The sequence below is a fragment of the Daphnia pulex genome, chromosome 3, assembly GCF_021134715.1.
Source record: "Daphnia pulex isolate KAP4 chromosome 3, ASM2113471v1".
NCBI classification, from domain to species: domain Eukaryota; kingdom Metazoa; phylum Arthropoda; class Branchiopoda; order Diplostraca; family Daphniidae; genus Daphnia; species Daphnia pulex.
Window position 1 is genome coordinate 11,786,674 of NC_060019.1, and position 18,406 is coordinate 11,805,079.

Sequence of the window (18,406 nt, forward strand, 5' to 3'; positions counted from 1 at the left end):
TTGTCGTAATATGTAGACTACCACGTACGCATTACGACGTTGACTACAAGAATTTTACTTGAATTTTTCAATAGACTATAACAAATTCGTTTCATCTTATGTCTTTATGTGTGGTGTGCGTTTTCATTATTTTCATTATCGCTCTGAACTTTCTCCGACACGGATTTTTTCATAGGGATCAAATGCATGGCAAGCCATCTAGTGATCAGAGTTTTAATCTGATTTTTCCTTACATTAGTAGTATATAGATGGTGATACTGCATAGTGAATCCCAAGCCTTAAGGCTACCTGAGTCACGGACTCACGGTAGCTAGTTTATTTACAAAAGAATATTGAAGCGGTAAGTAAAATTCATAAAACTGCGCTCTATAGAAATGGCAAAAATTACCTTATTACGTTAAGTTTCATGTAACTGAGAAAACTGACGACAAATCGCAGCTCCAAAGAAAGAACGAATGAAATTAATGATGACCGTAGTATAACTAAAGAGTTGCTATCAAATCGTGTCTTAAACATAAGGGCGAAAAACGACTTATGCCGATAGATGGAGGGGGGGGGGGGAATGGGGTGAAATAAAACACGCAACTGGTGCGATGGCGGCGGTTGCGTTCACCCGTGATGCGTAGAAAAATTTGGCGTGAATGGCGGTTTTTTTTTTAAACCGAGTGGTATTGCATCTGGACATCGTCCTAGCTATAGCTTAATTTCTAGAAATTACCAACCATTCGACTTGTGTACGACTTATTGGTTGGATCAGTATATGATCACGGTGAACGTTTGTCATTGCCACATTATTATTATTTTTTAAACGAAAAGAGAAACTTTTTTAATTGGATCAATCGCCTAGTGACCTAAATACCTCTGGATACGGATACATTTTGTCGATCTCCATTCGATAAACGGGAAAAATGACACCATTTGAGTTCAGATTAATGTGAACTACGATCGACTACGACGGTTTGGGACAGGTGATCAATTATGTCCACCTTTATTTCACACAAAAACCGCATTTAATCCTATAAAACGTTATTTAACATCTGTAAATTGTTATTTAAAAATCAGCATTTCTCCTCTTAAATAATTACTAACAATTATTGTCCGGTTTTCCTTGGAACTCAGTCAATCAAAATTGTTATTCCGTTATCTCTTATTCTGCTTCAAACGGATATATAGTCGTGATACAGTTCATCATCACACATTTGCAGTTCATAATCGGGTTTCTATTTTGCCAACAGGAGGTCCCAGAAATGTGAGGTACTAAAATAAGCATTTCGAGAAGGCCACTCACGCGATGGCTGGATCATATCCGCCCAGCGGCCCGTTCTTTTTTTAAAAATCGTATATTCACGCGTATTTGAATTATTTTAAATTTCAAAAATGGACTTGGACTTCTATTCGATGGAATGGAAGCGTGTTGTATACTACTTTCCCTGTTACTGGGCAGTCATTCCACATTTAGTTCAAGTTGACCCTCTAAATAATATTTGGTTTTTTCTTTTTCTTAGAAGACGTGTGTATTTTTAAGGAGATTATGTTAAATATTCTTTTGGTGCTGAATAATACAAGAGGCTGCTGCTGACTACATAGTGAAAGAGAGAGAGCCCAAGGCAGCAGCAACCACTGCGTTAGCGCCAAGCCAAATATGGACAGATTAGTGTTATAAACAGTTTCTGATTTTGCCACAAGGAGTCACTAAGTGGAGGCCCTCCTCCAGAAAAGAAAAAAGAGCATTCAACAATTTGAAACTGAATATTGTGTAAAACGTTCCGGTTCGCCTTGAGTGAACTGCTTGCCTTAGGAAAGAAAGAAAATTAAAAAGGCAGTTTTTTTATTTAAATTTCTATTACTGAAAATTCGTTTCATCATATCATATCAGAGAGAGAACAACAAAAATGTCAACTAGCACCGACATAATTTAATGCTAATTCTGTGTGACAGTGCTCAGCGACTTTTATAATAGTCATGACCACTTTCTCCCTGGCAGTCTCGTATCATCGGAAACTTTTGAAAACTAGACAAAAAAGGATATCTTTGGCTGGGCGACTCTGAAAGATTAGAAAAGAATATTGAGGAGAGAAATAAGAAAAAAAGAAGCGGGTCAGCCCTTTGCTCCGCGGGTTATTCCAGCCCCCCCGAGCCCAGCAGCGCACGGTCCGAGAGAGCTGGGCAACAAGGGAGACGGACGCGAAGCCTCTTTTTCAATATCATCCCCTTATTTTTCTTCTCTCTCTCTCTCTTTCGAAAACAAGAATAAGAAAAGAGAGAGAGAGAGAAAAGTGAATAAAAAGAGAAGAATGAGGGAGATAGTGAACAGGAGGGGGGGGGATATCTGGTATAAGGAATGAACCAGACGAACGAACGGACCGAGGGGGAGGCGGTTAAAGAGTGTTGGGAGGGAGAGGGGAGTCAGTACAAATAACACACAAACCCCCACGGTTTGGGGATAGAAAACTCAACAGGCTCATACCAGAGTCTATACTCTGTGTACAATTTCAGTCCAGCGAGCGAGCAGAGAGTCTCCGTCTGATTCTTATAATGCGCTGCTGGGCCATTGGCAGTTGCCGGTGAGACACAGTCACGAGAACATCAGTTTGTGCTCAACTCCGGCTTATCATTGCTCAATTGTTTTTCAGGAATAATTACAACAACAAAACAAAAGTGTCAACCAGTGGATTCGTTTGTTTGTTTGTTTGTTTGGGTTGTTTTGTTGTTTGTGTGTGCTGTGTGTCTCGTTTCGTCATCGAATGACTGGATTTAAGCAACCGAGGCGACCGAGTGTCGCCCCAGCACACGGATACGTATGACCAATTAAGACGACGGCCGCGGTTTCCTGTTTTTCGCAAGGCCGAATGCAATAAGGACCGCCAACTCTCCTGCGGTTTACACCACCAAATAATAAGAAGAAATATAATAAGGAGCCCCCCTCCAAAAATGCATCGTGGGCCCGATTGTTTGTTGCTGCTTTGGTGGATCGTAACGACGCTCACTCTTGTACTTGGGTGGCCGATCAATCAACCCAACGCCCAACCAACAGAAATAGTTGCGTCTCAGCATAGTTTGCCGGCGTTGTGTAACGATTCGCGTTGTTCCTGCACCAGTCATTCGGCGTCTCAGCATGCCGGCCTCACTCATGTCAACTGCCAATGCACGCCTCAGGATCAGGTACAGTATTAGCCTAGACAACAACACGTGATGCTTTCAATAGAGGTCCTTCTTATTATTTTTTTTTTGAAAAAAAGATTGTGAGTCAATTCCTTTAAATAAATCCCGAGGTGGGGGTTTACTTGTACAGGGAAACCGGAAATTTCCAGGAATAATGTTGAGAAATTATGAGTTTTTTAGTCGTCGTTAAGACGCGACACGATGACGGATGAAGATGGAGCTGGAACGGGGCCAGCAAATCTTGAGTAAGAAAATAAGGGCGGAAGAAAAATCCTGAGCACAGATCAGGAAAGGGGGGTGTGTGTTGGCAATCGATAGCTCGGTAGAGAAAGTGCCGATTAGATGATTGGCACATCTTTTAAAACCCAAGATCAAAAGTGTCGGTTAACTTCCTGTCGAATATTTAATTCTCAAGGGGAATTAAAATATATAGTAGTTCCAGTTAAGTAAACCCATCTATATAAAGGTTGACAATTATAATCCTAGTCAGCTGTGAGAGAAATGTGAAGTTCGTTACGTATGGGGCCCGTTAAGGAAAGACAAATGCCTGGTTTTTCTTTGTTTGGAATTTTCGAATCATCAAGACCTTGGTAAAGAAAAACGTGAGAGAGTTGAGGATTCTTGCCGTTCGGGTTCAGTGTCATAAAATACACCCAATCCCGTGTCGCAACCAAAATTTCTTCTCGGATCCTTAAACTTGACAGTTGCATCACAGGATAGGGGTAGGGCTGCTGAGGCACGTGCGCTGCGCGGTCTGTCACGAAAAATTCCCTGATGGCATTCTCTCAATATTTGGAAATATCTATTTCTATATCTTCTATTTGCTGGATCACTCCATCATGTCGAAATAGCCAACAACGATCGGACCGAACTATGTGCAACACATTCGTTGTATAGCCTATACTTTCCGAAAAAGGATCAAAATCGGTGGGTGTCGATCGTGAAGGTCGTGACACTCCCGGCCGGGAGTGTGAAAGCCTCTGGAATGTCTGGTCTAGCTCAATCCACACGTGAAGCTATATCATGAAACAAAATTGCTTTTATAGATGATGCCCACAGGGATGATCTGGCATGATAAAGAAATCTTGTATATGGTTCACCTTGAACGCTATAAGAAATAATTAATTTTGCCTTTTAGAATATAATAGAAGAACCTCGCCCGCGCGTCACAGCACATTTCAACTAACGAAAAGTGCGCACGGCAAATCTTTTTGTTGGCTACTGTTATCATGTCGAGAAAAAAGGGAGGGATTTTCTTATTTTTTCCCACGGGTTTCCTATGATGGGGTTCCTCCCCCATCTTTTGGAGCTGTGCTGGATTACACCGTCAGCAGACTCAGACACTGGGAACAACAATATAAGCCAGCCAGCACTTGACCGAAAATGAACAAAAAGAACACGGGGAATATTCGACATATACATGAAGTGGAAACGCATATGAGTTGAAACTTGTTTGCACCATAAAAAACGAGACATTTGAATGTTCTTTCTGGAAAGAAAAAAGAAAAAGAAAGACAAAAGGCAAGGCTTTTAGTCGATATCCGGATTGAATAACATCCGGGGGGAGAGCTAGAGCGGCAGTCAGATGAGTATGTTACGGATTGTTGACGTTCTTAAGCTATTTCTAGGTTCAGAAGCTAAGTCGAGAGTAAAACAAGGGGAGGAAAGGCATGTAGTAGACTATAAGGGATGTTTAACCACGTTTCCACAGAAACAGCAAATAACGACCATCATTTCATGCCTCGTTTGACTTGAAATTATTCTTGAAATTTGCTAGAAATCGATGAAAGTTTAGACTGGATTACTGATTAATAATTGTTCCAGAAACAATACCATCTATACGAAATGGGAAACGGGAAATCGAATAAAAATTTCAAAGTTTTCCTCGTTTATCCATCAACAGTATAAAGCCGTAGGCGGTACCGATAAGCACGCGAGGCATTTTCTAGGCAACTTATTCAAATTACACGGAGGGAGTTGGTATTTTCAATTCTAGCCAACTTTTAAGAAGCATTATTTTCATATCCTGAATGTATTAAGCTACATAGTGGATTTTTAAAATTCACTACCCCACACCATAGCACCCTAGTGCTGGGGGGTGTCAGTACGATTTCCCAGCTCTATACCTATAATACGTAAAAAAAAGCCAGTCATGTGAAAAGTGAAAGTATATTCATTGGATTAAGAAATATACGATCAGGCAGAAAGGTTCCATCATCAATCATAGGAAGATAACAAAACAAAACTCTCTACGCACATATAAGAAAACGTGCGTGTTTCGAATTCTAGTTAGGACGAAGACACCCGGCCCCCTGCCTCCACGGTCGTGGACCTACTTTGTGATTGAGTAATCACTAATCAGTGTTGGACGGGCACGCACCGGGTCTCTTCGTATAGGTTATATACTTCCGTTGATTTCCTTTTTCGATGGAGATTGTTGAATTAATTAATATAGATTTTCCATCTATCCTCAACGGGCTATATTTAATATTTATGCATTTGTTTTGCTTTCCTTTTTCATCGTTTCTTTTTTTCTGTATCACGTTCCTCGTGTTGTTGATTAGATTACGGCCAACATAAGGATATCGATATGGTCAAAATTGTTGCAAGAATCGGCTGTGTGTGTATTTTTTAAAAAAAGAGAGAGAAGGGTAAAACGAAAGGCTTTATGGTATCAAATATCCACTTGGCCGGAAATGCAATAGAAAATTCCAAAGAAGGAAACGGTCGACTGATTGAAACAATCTGTTTTTTCTTTTTGTTTTATTTTTTTTATTTTCTTATATGTATGATGGGGGCTGCTTGAAAACAGGAAGCAACGTTAGATGTCTATCCATCATCAGTGCCGCGTGACGTCTCGCTTGTGGCGATCCGAAGCTGCCGGAGCGTGATCTTTCACGAAGGCGGAATCAAGCACTTGAACAACCTCTCCATCGTGACTGTTGAAGATGCCGGAGAAGTGCTCTTCCATTCAGGATCTTTCAATCAATTAAAGGTAAGTCATTAGGGACTATTAGCCTTCTTATACGGATGTATACAGATAACTAATCACGTGATTCAATCAATTGATGTATAGGTGGAAACCAAGACGGCTGTGACAATCGGCCGGTGTCGCCAATTATTAATCAAAACCGCCGCTTTCGTCAGCCACTCACTCGGCCCGGTGGCTCTCAATTCGTCGCACTGCCATTCGGTGCGAATCGAAGAGTCGGCCTTTTCCCGTCTCAGTCGGCTGACGCTGACCAACATTCAGTTTTTGCACTTGGCTTCGCACGCTTTCCGGTTTACCACCGTCAGCCCACTAGACGGAGACCACATCAAAACCGAGATATTGATCGAGCACGTCAACATGACAGGTTTAATTTCATTCAAAATCATTTCATTTCAAATATAATAACATGAATCCAATTTAATTTGTTTGAACAGAATTGAAAAGTTTCACATTTCCATCGCCGTTGGATCATCTTGTATTCGAGAACGTCACCATTTCGGGCCAAATTCACGCCAACGCCACTTCGGCTTTGCGGATCGTCCGGCTCAGCATTTCCGACTCGCGAATCGGTTGGATCGCGGCCGGCGCTTTCAGCGAGTTCACTCACCTCGATTGGCTGGAAATGCTCAACACCAGGGTGGGCCACATAGACGGGCGGGCCTTTTCTTCGGCGGCATCTTCTATCACCATCGAAGGCTGCCAAATCGGCCGGATGAATCAAAGCGCACTGTCTATGCCCGTCGCCCGCGTGTCATTACATTCCAATCGCATCGACGTGCTGGCCACCGGAGCCCTTAATTTGCGCGAGTGGAACGAACTGCTCATCGAAAACAATACGGTGACGCTGATCGAGCGACACGCCTTCTACAACATTGGCGAACCCAAACTTCTTCCGTCGCCCGCCTACGCTGCCGGAGCTGGACGCGTCCGGTTCATCATACGACACAACGTGTTTCATCAAGTCCAGCTGGGCGCTTTCATCATCAGCGCTGAAGTTCCCCAGCTGAAATTGGAGGATAATCACTTCCAACACAATTGCGATTGTCAGATGGCTGGATGGGCGGCCCAGTTGACGCAAATCACTCGCCGGACCGAGACCACAACGGCCGAATCGTTTCTAGAAGAAGAAGATGAACATGTTTCTAGCGCTCCTAGGGCTTTGTGGCTGGGATCTTCGCTCTTCAACAGCAGTTTGTGTCGACTGGACCAGGCGGCCGCGGAATGTTTGGATTTATCCGACCAGCCGCAATTCCTGTCCATGAAAAACTACACGGACGAATTTTGCCCAGCCGCTCAGGAAAACGAATTCAGCCGCTGCTTGGCCATGAAACGATCATCGATTGACATTAGTCGAATCATCGATTTCAAGACGGACGACGATGCTGACGGATCGAGCGGAATTAAATTGGTCGACTTTAGCTCAAGACAAGATTTGGTTATGATCATCGTCCTGAGTGCCCTGTGCGTTTTGGTCTTCCTGGCCGTCTGCCTTGGTCTGGTCGTGGCTCGTTTCAGGACTAAGAACCGCCAGCAGCAACGAAGCAATAAGAAAATCGTGTCCAACGAGGAACGCGTCACTTGTTCGCCGCTGATTCCCAGCAGCAATGTGGAAAAACAACTGGGCAGCGGAGTGGTCTCCTCCGGCTCCATTTCGCGCCTATCCGTCAAAGACTATCGAAATTATTTGGAAGACCTTGGACCCATTTATTCGGAACCGCTGGAACCTCCCGAGTCGAACGCTTGGATCAAGCACGTCCCACCAACAGATTCGGCCCCGCCCGATGTGCCGGCCATGCCCGTCCAGTGGACTCCCAAAGGCGGCGTCAAAGCCGACGACGCTAATAAACGGACCATCGATCGAGGCACTCAAACGTTGGAGGACAGCACTCATAAAGTCTCGGAATCAGAGAATCTCTCCAGCACATCCGTCCCGAATGGCGAACCGCTGGCGTCGAGTCTGGCCCTTGAATTCACGCAAGATGTCATGGCCGCTCTACGAGATAAAATGGACGTCTCCCCCCTGTACAGCGAAGTCAAAGATTCGATTGTTTCCAAGGAACTAGACAACAACGAAGAGTCAGCAGCACTGACGAAGGGAACCAGCACAATCACACCCGAGTTCTACGATCTCATCAAGGTAGTCGATCAAGGTGCTGGGTCAAGGCCGTCCACATCTTCTGCCAGGTCGGAACACATCTACTGCAAACCGTGGGATGATGCCGATCCATCAGGCTCGAAGAATCGTCTTCCGTCATCCGTTTCGGATGAGACACCACCACCACCACCACCAGCAGGAGTCGAATTAAAAGTGGATAAGGAGTCAGACGGTGGTGACGCTTTATTATTATTACCTCCTCCAGCGAAACAAAAGAATAATGTGCCGGTAGCCAAAAGTCAACCGTTTCACGTGCGCGGATCTCTCCCGAAATGGCCTCCGCCCGCCATCAAGACTCCCAGTCAAAACCGGAGCGGATCGAGGACCACCAACGGTTCAACTTGCTCACCTCCAACATCTCCCGTTAAAGATGCCAAGCCACCTTCGTGGCAAAGCTCATCCAGGTCGATTCCGGCCGCCAGGAAGTCGCCGACTAAAACCAGAAGCGAACACAACACTTCCCAAAAGACCTCTCATCAGCCGACGGGAAAGCCTAATAAAGAATCTACTGTCGTCCAGTCAAATTCATCGAACGTCGTTATTTCACCGTCTCCTTCACAACAGTCTAAAGATGAGGGCGATGAGGAGTACGCCGAAGTAACGCCGCAGCCGTTTAGTTTCTCATTCCGACGGCCTTTGTTCGCTGAACGTCCAAATAATACGAAAGAGAAGAGCATCAGTGCTGCCGAGGGACCACCGAAACCGGCGAGATCGCCTGTTGCCCAGTTGTGCGAATATGCCGATCCGCGTGACCTAAATGAGCCTTTGTACTCTGAGTTAATAGTGCAAGATGAACAACAACAGCAACACGATAACTTGTGATCCCAACTCGTATATATAACAGTCCTTCTTGTGGTTTTCATCACCCGCGCCCCATGTACGCAGAATATACGCTTCCGCTCCGATTCATCGAATCACTTTTGACCTGCCTTATAATATACCAGAAACAAAAGTCTCGAATGGTGTTCGGGCTCGAGTCAAAAATCGTCATATTTCATTGTTATTTGATAAATTTATTTTGTTTTTTGTTCCATCATCATCGTCGTGCGTGTATATTGCGTGTACTTATAGCAAAGATGTGCTTTTTTGTCTGTTGGGTGCATGTGATTCATCACCAAACAGTTATACTAATAAAAGTCTCGCAAATCCGGTTTTCTTTGTGTAAGTTGGATTCATTTATGGCATACGAATCTAGGTGACACACATTTTGGTTAGGTATGAGTTCATTTGGACCAGGATCCGGATGAAGCTTAACCACAAGGGGTTTTGTTTTTCAGCAGGAAGTGGTGTCAAAACAGAACAGAAAGAATAGGAGATTGTTTTTTAAAAAATTCAGTAGCAACAAACAAAAGTGTCAAATGGATTGCTTCGGGATCTGGTCCGGTATACATATAAATTTGATTTTCTAATGCAATAAGTGCAAAACAGAAATAAATTTTTTCAATAATTTAACAGTCTGTTGGCTGCTGGTTGTTTCGTTTGCAATGGTCGGCGGTCAAGCCGAGTCTCGGGGCTGGACTCCTCCGTTCACCAAATGGATGACGTCAACAGTTCGTGCGACGAAAAGCCATCACACAGTGCCAACCAGTACTATTAGTCCAATCAATTCAGTTTGTGATAGAAATTGTTGTAAATGTGATAGCTCAAAAACTCGTGTTGAATGTACATCGTCTCTTCACTGCAACGTAAGCACAAAACTCTGATCAAATTTAATTCATTTGATTGCAACCTCATTCTCTTATTGCACTAGCAGGAATTTATTTTAAATACTACTAATCGTTTGCCAAAGGAAGCCAGGACGGTGATTTTTACCGGATTTCTTCGATTAAAGATTAATAAAGGCAGTTTAAATTCCCCGCAAAATTTGACAACGTTCTACAGTGAACGTGTAGATAAGATTGAAGCCGAATCTTACGCGCTTTCGCAACCTGCTTGCAACGATTCTCCGCGTATGCGCAGTTCATTCGCACGGCCGTCTCTTGTCATCAACGGAAGTGGTTCCATTATCTTTGAGCGAAGGGCTTTTACAGGTAAATAAATATCTTTCAATTTAAATAATGTCAAATTTCATTTACGTTTGCTGTCAGGTGCATGGGGCGAAATTCTAATCATCAATTCCAAGGTGAAAGTGATGGAATCGGAGATGTTTTACAATACAAGTTGCTTAAAAAAGTTCACGCTGGAGGGAAACTTTATCGAGGAAATCAAATTTAAAACTTTGGCAGATGGAGAAACCCAATATTTGTCCATTAAAAGCAACCAAATTCAATCGATCGAGCACGGAGCATTCCAGTTAAGCGTCACCGATTCAGCTCATATTTCCTCCAACAGAATAAACGTCATTCAATCAGAAGCTTTTGTCTTGCGGACACCAAGGACCTTCTCGTTTCTTAACAATACGGTGGGGACCATCTTTTCGTACGCCTTCCAACTAGCGGCAACCGAGAGTATCGACATCAAGTTTAGCGCTTTCGACCACATTGCGCGTCACGCCTTCCGCAAAATAGAAACAGTTGGCAACGCCAAAATGACGATGGCGTTGTCAATCAAAAAATTCGACAAAGGCGCGCTCGATCTCGACCAATCGCTTTTTAAAAAATCGTCTCTCCAATTCTTCGAAATTCAACTCGACCGGGATTGTGATTGTGAACTGCAGGTTCTTGTCGACACTGTTTTCAGTCCAACTTTAAGAAGAAACGGCTCTTCCAAAGACGACTTCAACAATGTCTTGAGAGATTTCATCTTCTGTCGCGTCCGCAATGAGTCGGAAAAATTTTATGAATTCGCTAGCTCTCATCACTGTCAAGCTCCTGATGTCGTCATGTTAGTTTCAATCACTTGTGCGGTTGTGGCAATTTTATTGTTAATGGCTGTTGCAGTGACTGCGATCTTTCGACAGAAAGCTAAGCTTCGCCGTACCAGTGTGGAAACTTCTAACGGATGGGTGATGCACATCTACACGGAAACCGAATGTCAAGTCAAGGAAGAATTTACGGTTCCTCTAGAATCAGTGAGCGAAAATGGACCGGAACACGATTTGTTATTGCTCACCGCTAACCAACATGAGGTATGTCAAGATAGGCTCAGTAGCCACAGTTCTGGGCTACCGACATACCAAGCAGCATGCAGTTTATCCAAGGAATCTGCCAACAATATTCACATTGGTTCAAACAATTGTTTATTTTAGTATGTTCGAAGCCCCATAGTTTATATGCTTAAATAGTTAATACAAAAATTTCCATGTTTGACAAAACTATTCAAGAGATTTCCATATGATTCGGTTTCTTACGTTTTTATAATGAATTAATTAAGCCTCAGATTTTAGGTCTATCAAAGGAGATTTTTTAAAAGTTGAAACAGATTTTAAACAATTTTCTTTAGTTGTTACTTTAAAGCAATTAACCTGATCCGACAATCCGAAATTCCTTTGTCATTTGCTTAACAGTTGCCTCGCGTCACCGTCTTCCCACGCATTTTGCATTTTCATTTGTAGATTTTGTTTGTTGCTTTCCCGTCTAACCGCTAGGTTGAAATTTGAACGATTCGCTTTCGCGGCTTTTGCATCGGCAATCCGGCATTCTTGTTTGTCGTCTGCGTCTTCACGATGCGAACACAATACGAACATTGACACATAGTCACACAAACACATCCCTAGCAACTTTCTGTTTAAATGTACAAGTATTGTTTTAACTTTCCTTAAAATTAGAAGTGTAATTGCGTCAAGTGAGATTTGAACTGTAATAATTATGGATAATTTAATTGGTTCCTTGGAACTGTCACTCAATGTGTCAAACGAATTGCACAGCACCATCAGTCCGCACCCTAGGTTTTCACAATTCAAAAAAACTTCGAAGACAAGCCAAGAAGTTCGCAGGAGAAGAACTTTGGAAAATCAAAAACAGTTAATTCACTACATTATACAACAATTGTTCACATGTCAAAATGAAAAAAAATTCTAATATTATTTCTAGGAGCCGCTATGATTACTACAATCATTGTAGATGTTTGGCAGAGAGTGATTTCAGTGTTGGCGATGGAAATCTTTCAGATAGCCCTGATGAAATGGAGTGGTCTCCTCCCAAGATAAAAACTCCAAGAGCATATCAGGATCAAATAATGCTTTCAGAATGGCTTGATGAAGTACCAGTCGATTTTGAAACTAATTGGCTTATTATGCCTTGTCCTGTTGGAAAAAGATGTCTAGTTGTTGCTTCAAGAGTAAAGACTATTATATCACAAAATTAGATTCTCAAAGTAACTAATGTTTTGTAATTTCTTTTAGGGATGGACAAAGGTTTACTCAAAAAGTGGATTTCTAATAACAGAATTCCAATCCCAATTGCCTGGAGGATTTCATAAAAGTTCAGACAGTACCATTCTTGATTGTCTTTGGAATGACCACAAACAATGCTATTTTGTTTTGGATGTTTTGAGCTGGAGTAGAGTACCATTACTTGGATGTGAAGTAAATGAGTATTATTTAATTTTTCTTTTACACAAATCCTATATGAAAATTTATCTTTGTATTCCAAAAGGCTGAATTCAGGTTTTACTGGGTGAATGGTAAATTCAACGAACACCCTGAATTAGGAATGAAATCGAAAAAAAATCGGTATCCTTTCATTCCATTGCCCATCTTACCTTGCATCAAAGAAAATATCGAAGCTTTACTTGAGGATGAAAAACAAAGTTGGCAACCTTTGGACGGTCTCCTATTTTATCACAAATTGGGATTTTATACTCCGGGAGTCAGCCCTTTAGTTGGATGGCTCAAACCATTCATGATTGCGGAGATTTTGAAAGCAAAAGTACCGGAGTTCTACATGCAGAAGAAACCCGTAAGCTATGTGAATATCCAGCAACATTTAAAGAAAAAATCTCCAAAATGCGAGGAAAATTCTGTTGAGATGTCAGCAACAGATTAATACTGTGTGATAATATTTGAGCACTTCATCTTGTTTTAAATTGTTGACAAAAGGTATTGATTACAACGCTTATATCTAACATGTGAAAGTTAAATTTATTTTCCATCCTTATTCTTTTGTTGCACATGAATAATAACAACTTCCGTCAGTCGGTGCGGGTGATGCTCATATCCTGATTTGATTCGACTTGTAGGATTTCAGATTCTTCTAAGTATACATTTTGCCATTTTTTAAAGTTCCAGTGTTTCAAAAAATTTTGGGAAGTATTTTGACCGTTGATCTGTTTAGTGTTTACCATCCATTTTCAATGACATATTATCCTTCGCCATGCTTAAATCAATTAGCTACATTCTAGACTGTTATGCTATTAGTGAAAACCACTATTTAACGAAAATAGAACGGCATTCCCATAGGCATAATTAATTTTAATAAGCCAAAGGTCTAGCGACGCTTATGTTATTGAAACGAAGACGTCGGATGATTGAAATTTAATTTACGTATTCAAGTTTGTATCAGAAAGGCAGAAATTGGCCAGTGCAGTTTGATAAAGCATAGAAAGACTGATTAGTATGAATGGAGTTAAAAACAGTTGAAATGTAATGTGGTGTCAGGCGAGCGTGTAAGCTGAGAGTGAGAGAAGCTTTACAGACAACCAAAGTCTTTACAATGAAATACAAGCAAATTAAGGTAAAGTCATCAAGTATAATAAATGACAAATTCCGTGAAATAATCAGTGAACTTTAGGAGTCTGAATTAATTTGAGCGAAATTACCAAACGCTTTTGGAAGTTATTCTCAGTTATTCTTGTATATGTCAATTAAGTAAACTATAGAAGTTCAATCTTTTTTTTCTGACAAACCACACGCACCATATATACCCGGCTATACACGTTTCAGTAGTGTAGCAACTGCAGACCTAATTCTAAATTTCATTTCATTACAGAATGCTCTGTACATGTTGAAAGAGGACTATACGTACGTGTTGAAAAGATAGCGCTAGGCCGCTAGCATATGGAATGGTGATGACGTTTGGGAAAAGAGCCAAAGTAGAGGAATAGAGTAGTGGAAAGGGGGAGTTCTTAGTAGAGGTGTGGCTTCACACAAAAATTGGTAGATGCCCCTTTCATTTTCTACAGTTAGGCTACCAGTCAGTCTCCGCTTACACCACGTTAGACATCGTTTCCAAATACTAGCTACAGTCTATAGCAAAAGGTTAGAATATCATAATATCTGTTCCTCTTCTTAGTCCATGGTTAATATTGTAATTCATCTTAATGCTTGATTAAAAATTTAGCGTATAGTATTTAAAAATTAATCTAAAAAAGACACAGAATTTATATTTACAACCTGGGGTTTCCTTCCAAATTTTCAACAACAGGATGAAATTACTGCTATTAGTGGCGCAAACGGCGCTGTTTTTCTCGTCGTCGCTATCAGAAGCTCCTAATAATTCGAATTCCCGTAAGTAATATAGACGTTTTCCGAATGGTGACTTCTTATCATGAAGGATTTCAATTATTATTTCAGTCGGTCAAAGCAGATTCTGGCATTCATTCAAACTTTGAATCCTTATAATATTTCCTTTAACAAATAAACTATAACATGGAATGGAAGGGTTACTTTCCACGATAAAATCTCTATAGCCTACTGTATAGTGCACGTTCTTCCGGTATTCATCCATCACTTTCTTGATGCCTCGAACACTAAAGAAAAATCCGTCTACTAAGCGTGATGTTCCGTTTCTTTTAGGGCTCTTTATCTTTAATTATTTTGTCTTTTTTTTTCTTTCGTTGCATTATTTGTTCGTTCATGTAAATGATCATTTTTTTTTGTTAATCGATCGATAATCAATTGTTAAGTTGGTAACAATCCAGTTTCACTCATACCAAACTCCTACGAAAAGACGAAGGTTCCATAGACGGCGGTGGCGAAATTGCAGTAAATTCTGGTGTAATACGTAGAAAGAATAGTACTCACTGAATATTGATAACAATCAAGTAGTAAGCCCTGATGTTGACCGACGGAGATTGCGCTATAACTCTTCATTGCAACTTTTCTAATTCTTGTTTAATGACTGGTAGAAAAATCAAAATGAAAATTTACAAATAGTTTTATTTAATCTTTGCAGCGTTTTTCAGCTGGATTAAAGAGCTTCAGAAGGAACTTTTCAATGTTCGTCAATACAATAAACATGCCAGGCCAATATCAAATGACAGTGAACAAGTTATCAAAGTGGACATGCAGTTTAGTTTCGTTCGGGCGGTCTTGAATGAGAAGGATGGCACATTGGAGACCTCCGGATGGCTTGGAATGGTAAGATAATACTCCCCCATAATTGGAAAAAAATCACGATGAAAACCTTCCTGACGACAAAAATTCTTTTAGACTTAAATTGCAATAACTCTCGACTACATTTTTTTTTGTCGAATACTATGCACAATTTTAAACATTAATTTCGGTACTTAACACGAATACATATTTAACAGCGATGGGTGGACAGTATGATGAAGTGGGATCCTATGGCCTATGGAGATTTGCGCAACTTAAAATTAATGTCGGATCTGTTATGGAAACCGGATATAGTGGTTTTTAATAGGTATATGCTCATCACAAATTTGAAATATTTATTTTTAACTTTGTTAAATAATTAATTAGTTAACAAACAACGAAAATTAGGTGTTTTTAATTAACCACAAAAATACAAACTTGTTACCACAAAATTGAACCCTGTCCAAATAAAAAAAAATAATTTTAAATTCAAAATCAACTAGTGCTGAACATACGTATTTTAGTGTTGAACGATTATTTTTTCTGTAGTGTGCGAGGCTATGATCCCATGCCTCCATCCCAATCTGTTCTTCTTTATGACGGTGTGGTCTACTACATACCTCGTCTATATTTAATAACACCGTGCGACCTAGATTTAACTAAATGGCCCAAAGGATTTCAAAAATGCGAAGTAATTAAAAATAAACAAATTTGAATTTAATAATACCCTGTATGGCAATTACATTTTTTTTAGATTCGGTTTGGTGCTTGGACTTTAGATAGCAGCGAGATATTCCTTGGTGTTTTAGAAAACCAAACGAAGGTATGAAAACCACGAATAACTATAATCTTCTTACTTAAATAAATATGTATTGCATACGCTTTGCGACTCATATACGACTGTAAAGTAAAATAACTAGAAAAACGCTGGGAAAACATTTTTTCTCGTCGCTAAAAATAATTAGAATGGCGAAACAGTTATGGTGAAGCGAAAGTTCTATTCCATTCCGATTCTATGGATTTTATTAACCACGCATTTTTTAAAAACAGATTATATATTTTTTATACTGTACTTGCGCGTGCCAAAAAGGAGGTTTGGGTTAAGCGGGGTGAGGGGTTAACCGGAACAGGGCGTTGACTTACATGAATTAGAAGATATAATTTATATTTATGTAGGGAGACTTGGAAAAATATCCCGATAAGTGGATTACCCCACCTTTCTCCACAGAAAATACTATTAACATTTTTTGCTAAATAGGCAGACCTTAAACACTACAAAGCTGGAAATTTACAATGGAAAATTACGGATACTACTATTACAACAAACTCATACTTCAACTGTTGCAGTCCTCATTATCAAGACGTTATTGTCACCATTCAGTTACACCGTCAATCTTCAATGGCAGAAAAAGTTGCCATAATTTCATCTGTTGGTTAATATAAAAAATTGTTTATTTTATTTAGCTTAATCTAGATCTATAAAAGTGTGCTGTAGCAATAGGCGTTAGAATATTTAAAATATAATTTTTGGAGATTAAGGTTTAAAAAAATAAAACTAACAAAAATTAAAAAAACTTCCTTCGGTTTTTGCACAGGTCTATGGATTCTTGTATTGCTAACCTATTGGATGAAACCCCAGTCTACCGATCGCATAACGATTGCATACTCATGTTCATTTGGAATGATATTCATTTTTATTTATTTCTTATGGAAATTACCAACAGGAAAAAATATTCCTATTGTCGGTAAATATTAAAATGGTGAAAATTCTTATAAATTACTTAGTTTTTTTTTTCTTGCCACAACAGTGATCACTCATTCCACGCTTTTATTACTTTGCGGTTTGAACTGTGGTATGAAGTTTTTTTTTTGCCAATGAACTATTAATTTATTTTAAATTTAAATAGTTATTACGATGATAAACCGGAATATTGCAGAACGGTCGTGCAAATCGGTACCCCGATGGATCAACTTCTTTACGCGAAATAGGGTTTTCAGTTTCTTACTTCGAACTAGAGTTTCACTGCGTGACAATGTTTTACATCAGGTAAACGTGATATTTTTTGGTGTGCTGTATGGCACGTGACTTAGGCCTACTTATTTATTAGCTCATAGGCATATTCTGATTCTTTCTATAACACTCTGATTTAAAATGTCTCATAAAGTTTGTATACAAATAAAACTGACGATTTAATAGGTTTGCTTTGAAGTAGACGAAAACCCCAACACACCGTCGTCTTTTTCGCCAATTTCCTTAAACTTGGTTGACCAACCGGTACCACTCCAAGGATGGAACCAATGTAATTCAGCAGCACATAGTTGGCAACTACTTGCTTCTATTTCCGATCGATTTGCGTTTTTCATTTGTATGATGATTTCTTTTACTATTATAGGGTATACAGTTTTTGTATTCATAATGAACAATTAGTTTGAGATCAGGTATGAAATATACAGTGTAAAACAAGCATTTGTAATGGGACTTTTTTTATTCCTTTAAAATCAGATCTTCCTCTGAAAATCAGTCATGAATAGAATAATAATTTAAAATTCAATGGAGTTCTACTGTTGGTCACGAAAATAATTTTAAAATCGTTGGAGTTCTATTGTCGAACATGAAAATAATTAAAAAGTTCTACTGTCGGAGTGTCGGGCACTAGAGTATGGAGTTCTATTGTCGGGTATTCTACGGGAGTTCTACGGTCGCCATACCATGAATAGGAATGTTCCAACTAATGTGCACAAGCAAAAAAAAACAAAATCTTTTTCATTATTTATAAACTTCTTTTTTTTCTTGTGTAGGCCTATATTTTTATTTTGGAACCATCGTTGGTTTTTTTTGTTGCTATTTAGTATTTACCAGAAGAAACCAGTAGACTCTGCAGTCTGCATGCTGGGCGGTCGAAAT

At 40.0% G+C, this 18,406-nt stretch overlaps 4 protein-coding genes and 1 long non-coding RNA gene across 7 annotated transcripts; all 5 read left to right on the top strand.

The window, feature by feature from the left end:
- The first annotated feature begins 580 nt into the window (after positions 1–580).
- LOC124189685 lies at positions 581–1,811 on the top strand. Its single transcript, XR_006872627.1, has 2 exons — positions 581–968; positions 1,236–1,811. It is a non-coding gene; the product is annotated as an uncharacterized LOC124189685 (long non-coding RNA).
- A 657-nt stretch (positions 1,812–2,468) lies between these two features.
- LOC124189681 lies at positions 2,469–9,460 on the top strand. The gene is made up of 4 exons (XM_046582106.1): positions 2,469–3,162; positions 5,975–6,157; positions 6,239–6,518; positions 6,589–9,460. The coding sequence occupies exons 1-4, from the start codon at positions 2,932–2,934 to the stop codon at positions 9,129–9,131; spliced, it is 3,237 nt and encodes a 1,078-aa protein (XP_046438062.1). The 5' UTR covers positions 2,469–2,931; the 3' UTR covers positions 9,132–9,460.
- Positions 9,461–9,593: 133 nt separating this feature from the next.
- On the top strand, positions 9,594–11,573 carry LOC124189682. Its single transcript, XM_046582107.1, has 4 exons — positions 9,594–9,692; positions 9,765–9,994; positions 10,063–10,339; positions 10,397–11,573. The coding sequence occupies exons 1-4, from the start codon at positions 9,668–9,670 to the stop codon at positions 11,494–11,496; spliced, it is 1,632 nt and encodes a 543-aa protein (XP_046438063.1). The 5' UTR covers positions 9,594–9,667; the 3' UTR covers positions 11,497–11,573.
- Positions 11,574–11,890: 317 nt separating this feature from the next.
- LOC124189684 (snurportin-1-like) lies at positions 11,891–14,526 on the top strand. 2 transcript variants are annotated; one of them, XR_006872626.1, is made up of 5 exons: positions 11,891–12,210; positions 12,281–12,527; positions 12,592–12,774; positions 12,845–13,287; positions 13,384–14,526. XR_006872626.1 is itself a non-coding variant. In XM_046582110.1 (4 exons), the coding sequence occupies exons 1-4, from the start codon at positions 12,056–12,058 to the stop codon at positions 13,232–13,234; spliced, it is 975 nt and encodes a 324-aa protein (XP_046438066.1). In that variant the 5' UTR covers positions 11,891–12,055; the 3' UTR covers positions 13,235–13,313. The 2 variants fall into 2 exon arrangements, 1 of the variants encoding a protein (XP_046438066.1); XM_046582110.1 differs by lacking the exon at positions 13,384–14,526 and having other exon boundaries at positions 12,845–13,313.
- On the top strand, positions 14,348–17,965 carry LOC124189683 (neuronal acetylcholine receptor subunit alpha-2-like). Of its 2 annotated transcripts, XM_046582109.1 has the most exons (11): positions 14,348–14,445; positions 14,612–14,694; positions 15,362–15,546; positions 15,720–15,829; positions 16,051–16,192; positions 16,256–16,324; positions 16,760–16,934; positions 17,097–17,246; positions 17,310–17,354; positions 17,409–17,548; positions 17,699–17,965. In XM_046582109.1, the coding sequence occupies exons 1-11, from the start codon at positions 14,348–14,350 to the stop codon at positions 17,927–17,929; spliced, it is 1,428 nt and encodes a 475-aa protein (XP_046438065.1). In that variant the 3' UTR covers positions 17,930–17,965. The 2 variants fall into 2 exon arrangements, 1 of the variants encoding a protein (XP_046438065.1); XR_006872625.1 differs by lacking the exons at positions 17,409–17,548; positions 17,699–17,965 and having other exon boundaries at positions 16,760–16,930.
- The last annotated feature ends 441 nt before the right edge of the window (positions 17,966–18,406 follow it).

Bases quoted from the DNA above. Each gene is read 5' to 3' on its own strand.
- LOC124189681 (XM_046582106.1), top strand. From the start codon at position 2,932: ATGCATCGTGGGCCCGATTGTTTGTTGCTGCTTTGGTGGATCGTAACG. The intron at 3,163-5,974 runs GTACAGTATTAG...GCTTGAAAACAG, and splicing joins AATGCACGCCTCAGGATCAG to GAAGCAACGTTAGATGTCTA. The intron at 6,158-6,238 runs GTAAGTCATTAG...ATTGATGTATAG, and splicing joins GATCTTTCAATCAATTAAAG to GTGGAAACCAAGACGGCTGT.
- LOC124189682 (XM_046582107.1), top strand. From the start codon at position 9,668: ATGGATTGCTTCGGGATCTGGTCCG. The intron at 9,995-10,062 runs GTAAGCACAAAA...TTGCACTAGCAG, and splicing joins CATCGTCTCTTCACTGCAAC to GAATTTATTTTAAATACTAC. The intron at 10,340-10,396 runs GTAAATAAATAT...GTTTGCTGTCAG, and splicing joins TGAGCGAAGGGCTTTTACAG to GTGCATGGGGCGAAATTCTA.
- LOC124189684 (XM_046582110.1), top strand. From the start codon at position 12,056: ATGGATAATTTAATTGGTTCCTTGGAACTGTCACTCAATGTGTCAAAC. The intron at 12,211-12,280 runs GTTAATTCACTA...TATTATTTCTAG, and splicing joins ACTTTGGAAAATCAAAAACA to GAGCCGCTATGATTACTACA. The intron at 12,528-12,591 runs GTAAAGACTATT...AATTTCTTTTAG, and splicing joins GTCTAGTTGTTGCTTCAAGA to GGATGGACAAAGGTTTACTC.
- LOC124189683 (XM_046582109.1), top strand. From the start codon at position 14,348: ATGCCCCTTTCATTTTCTACAGTTAGGCTACCAGTCAGTCTCCGCTTA. The intron at 16,193-16,255 runs GTAATTAAAAAT...CATTTTTTTTAG, and splicing joins AAGGATTTCAAAAATGCGAA to ATTCGGTTTGGTGCTTGGAC. The intron at 16,325-16,759 runs GTATGAAAACCA...TTTGCTAAATAG, and splicing joins TTTTAGAAAACCAAACGAAG to GCAGACCTTAAACACTACAA.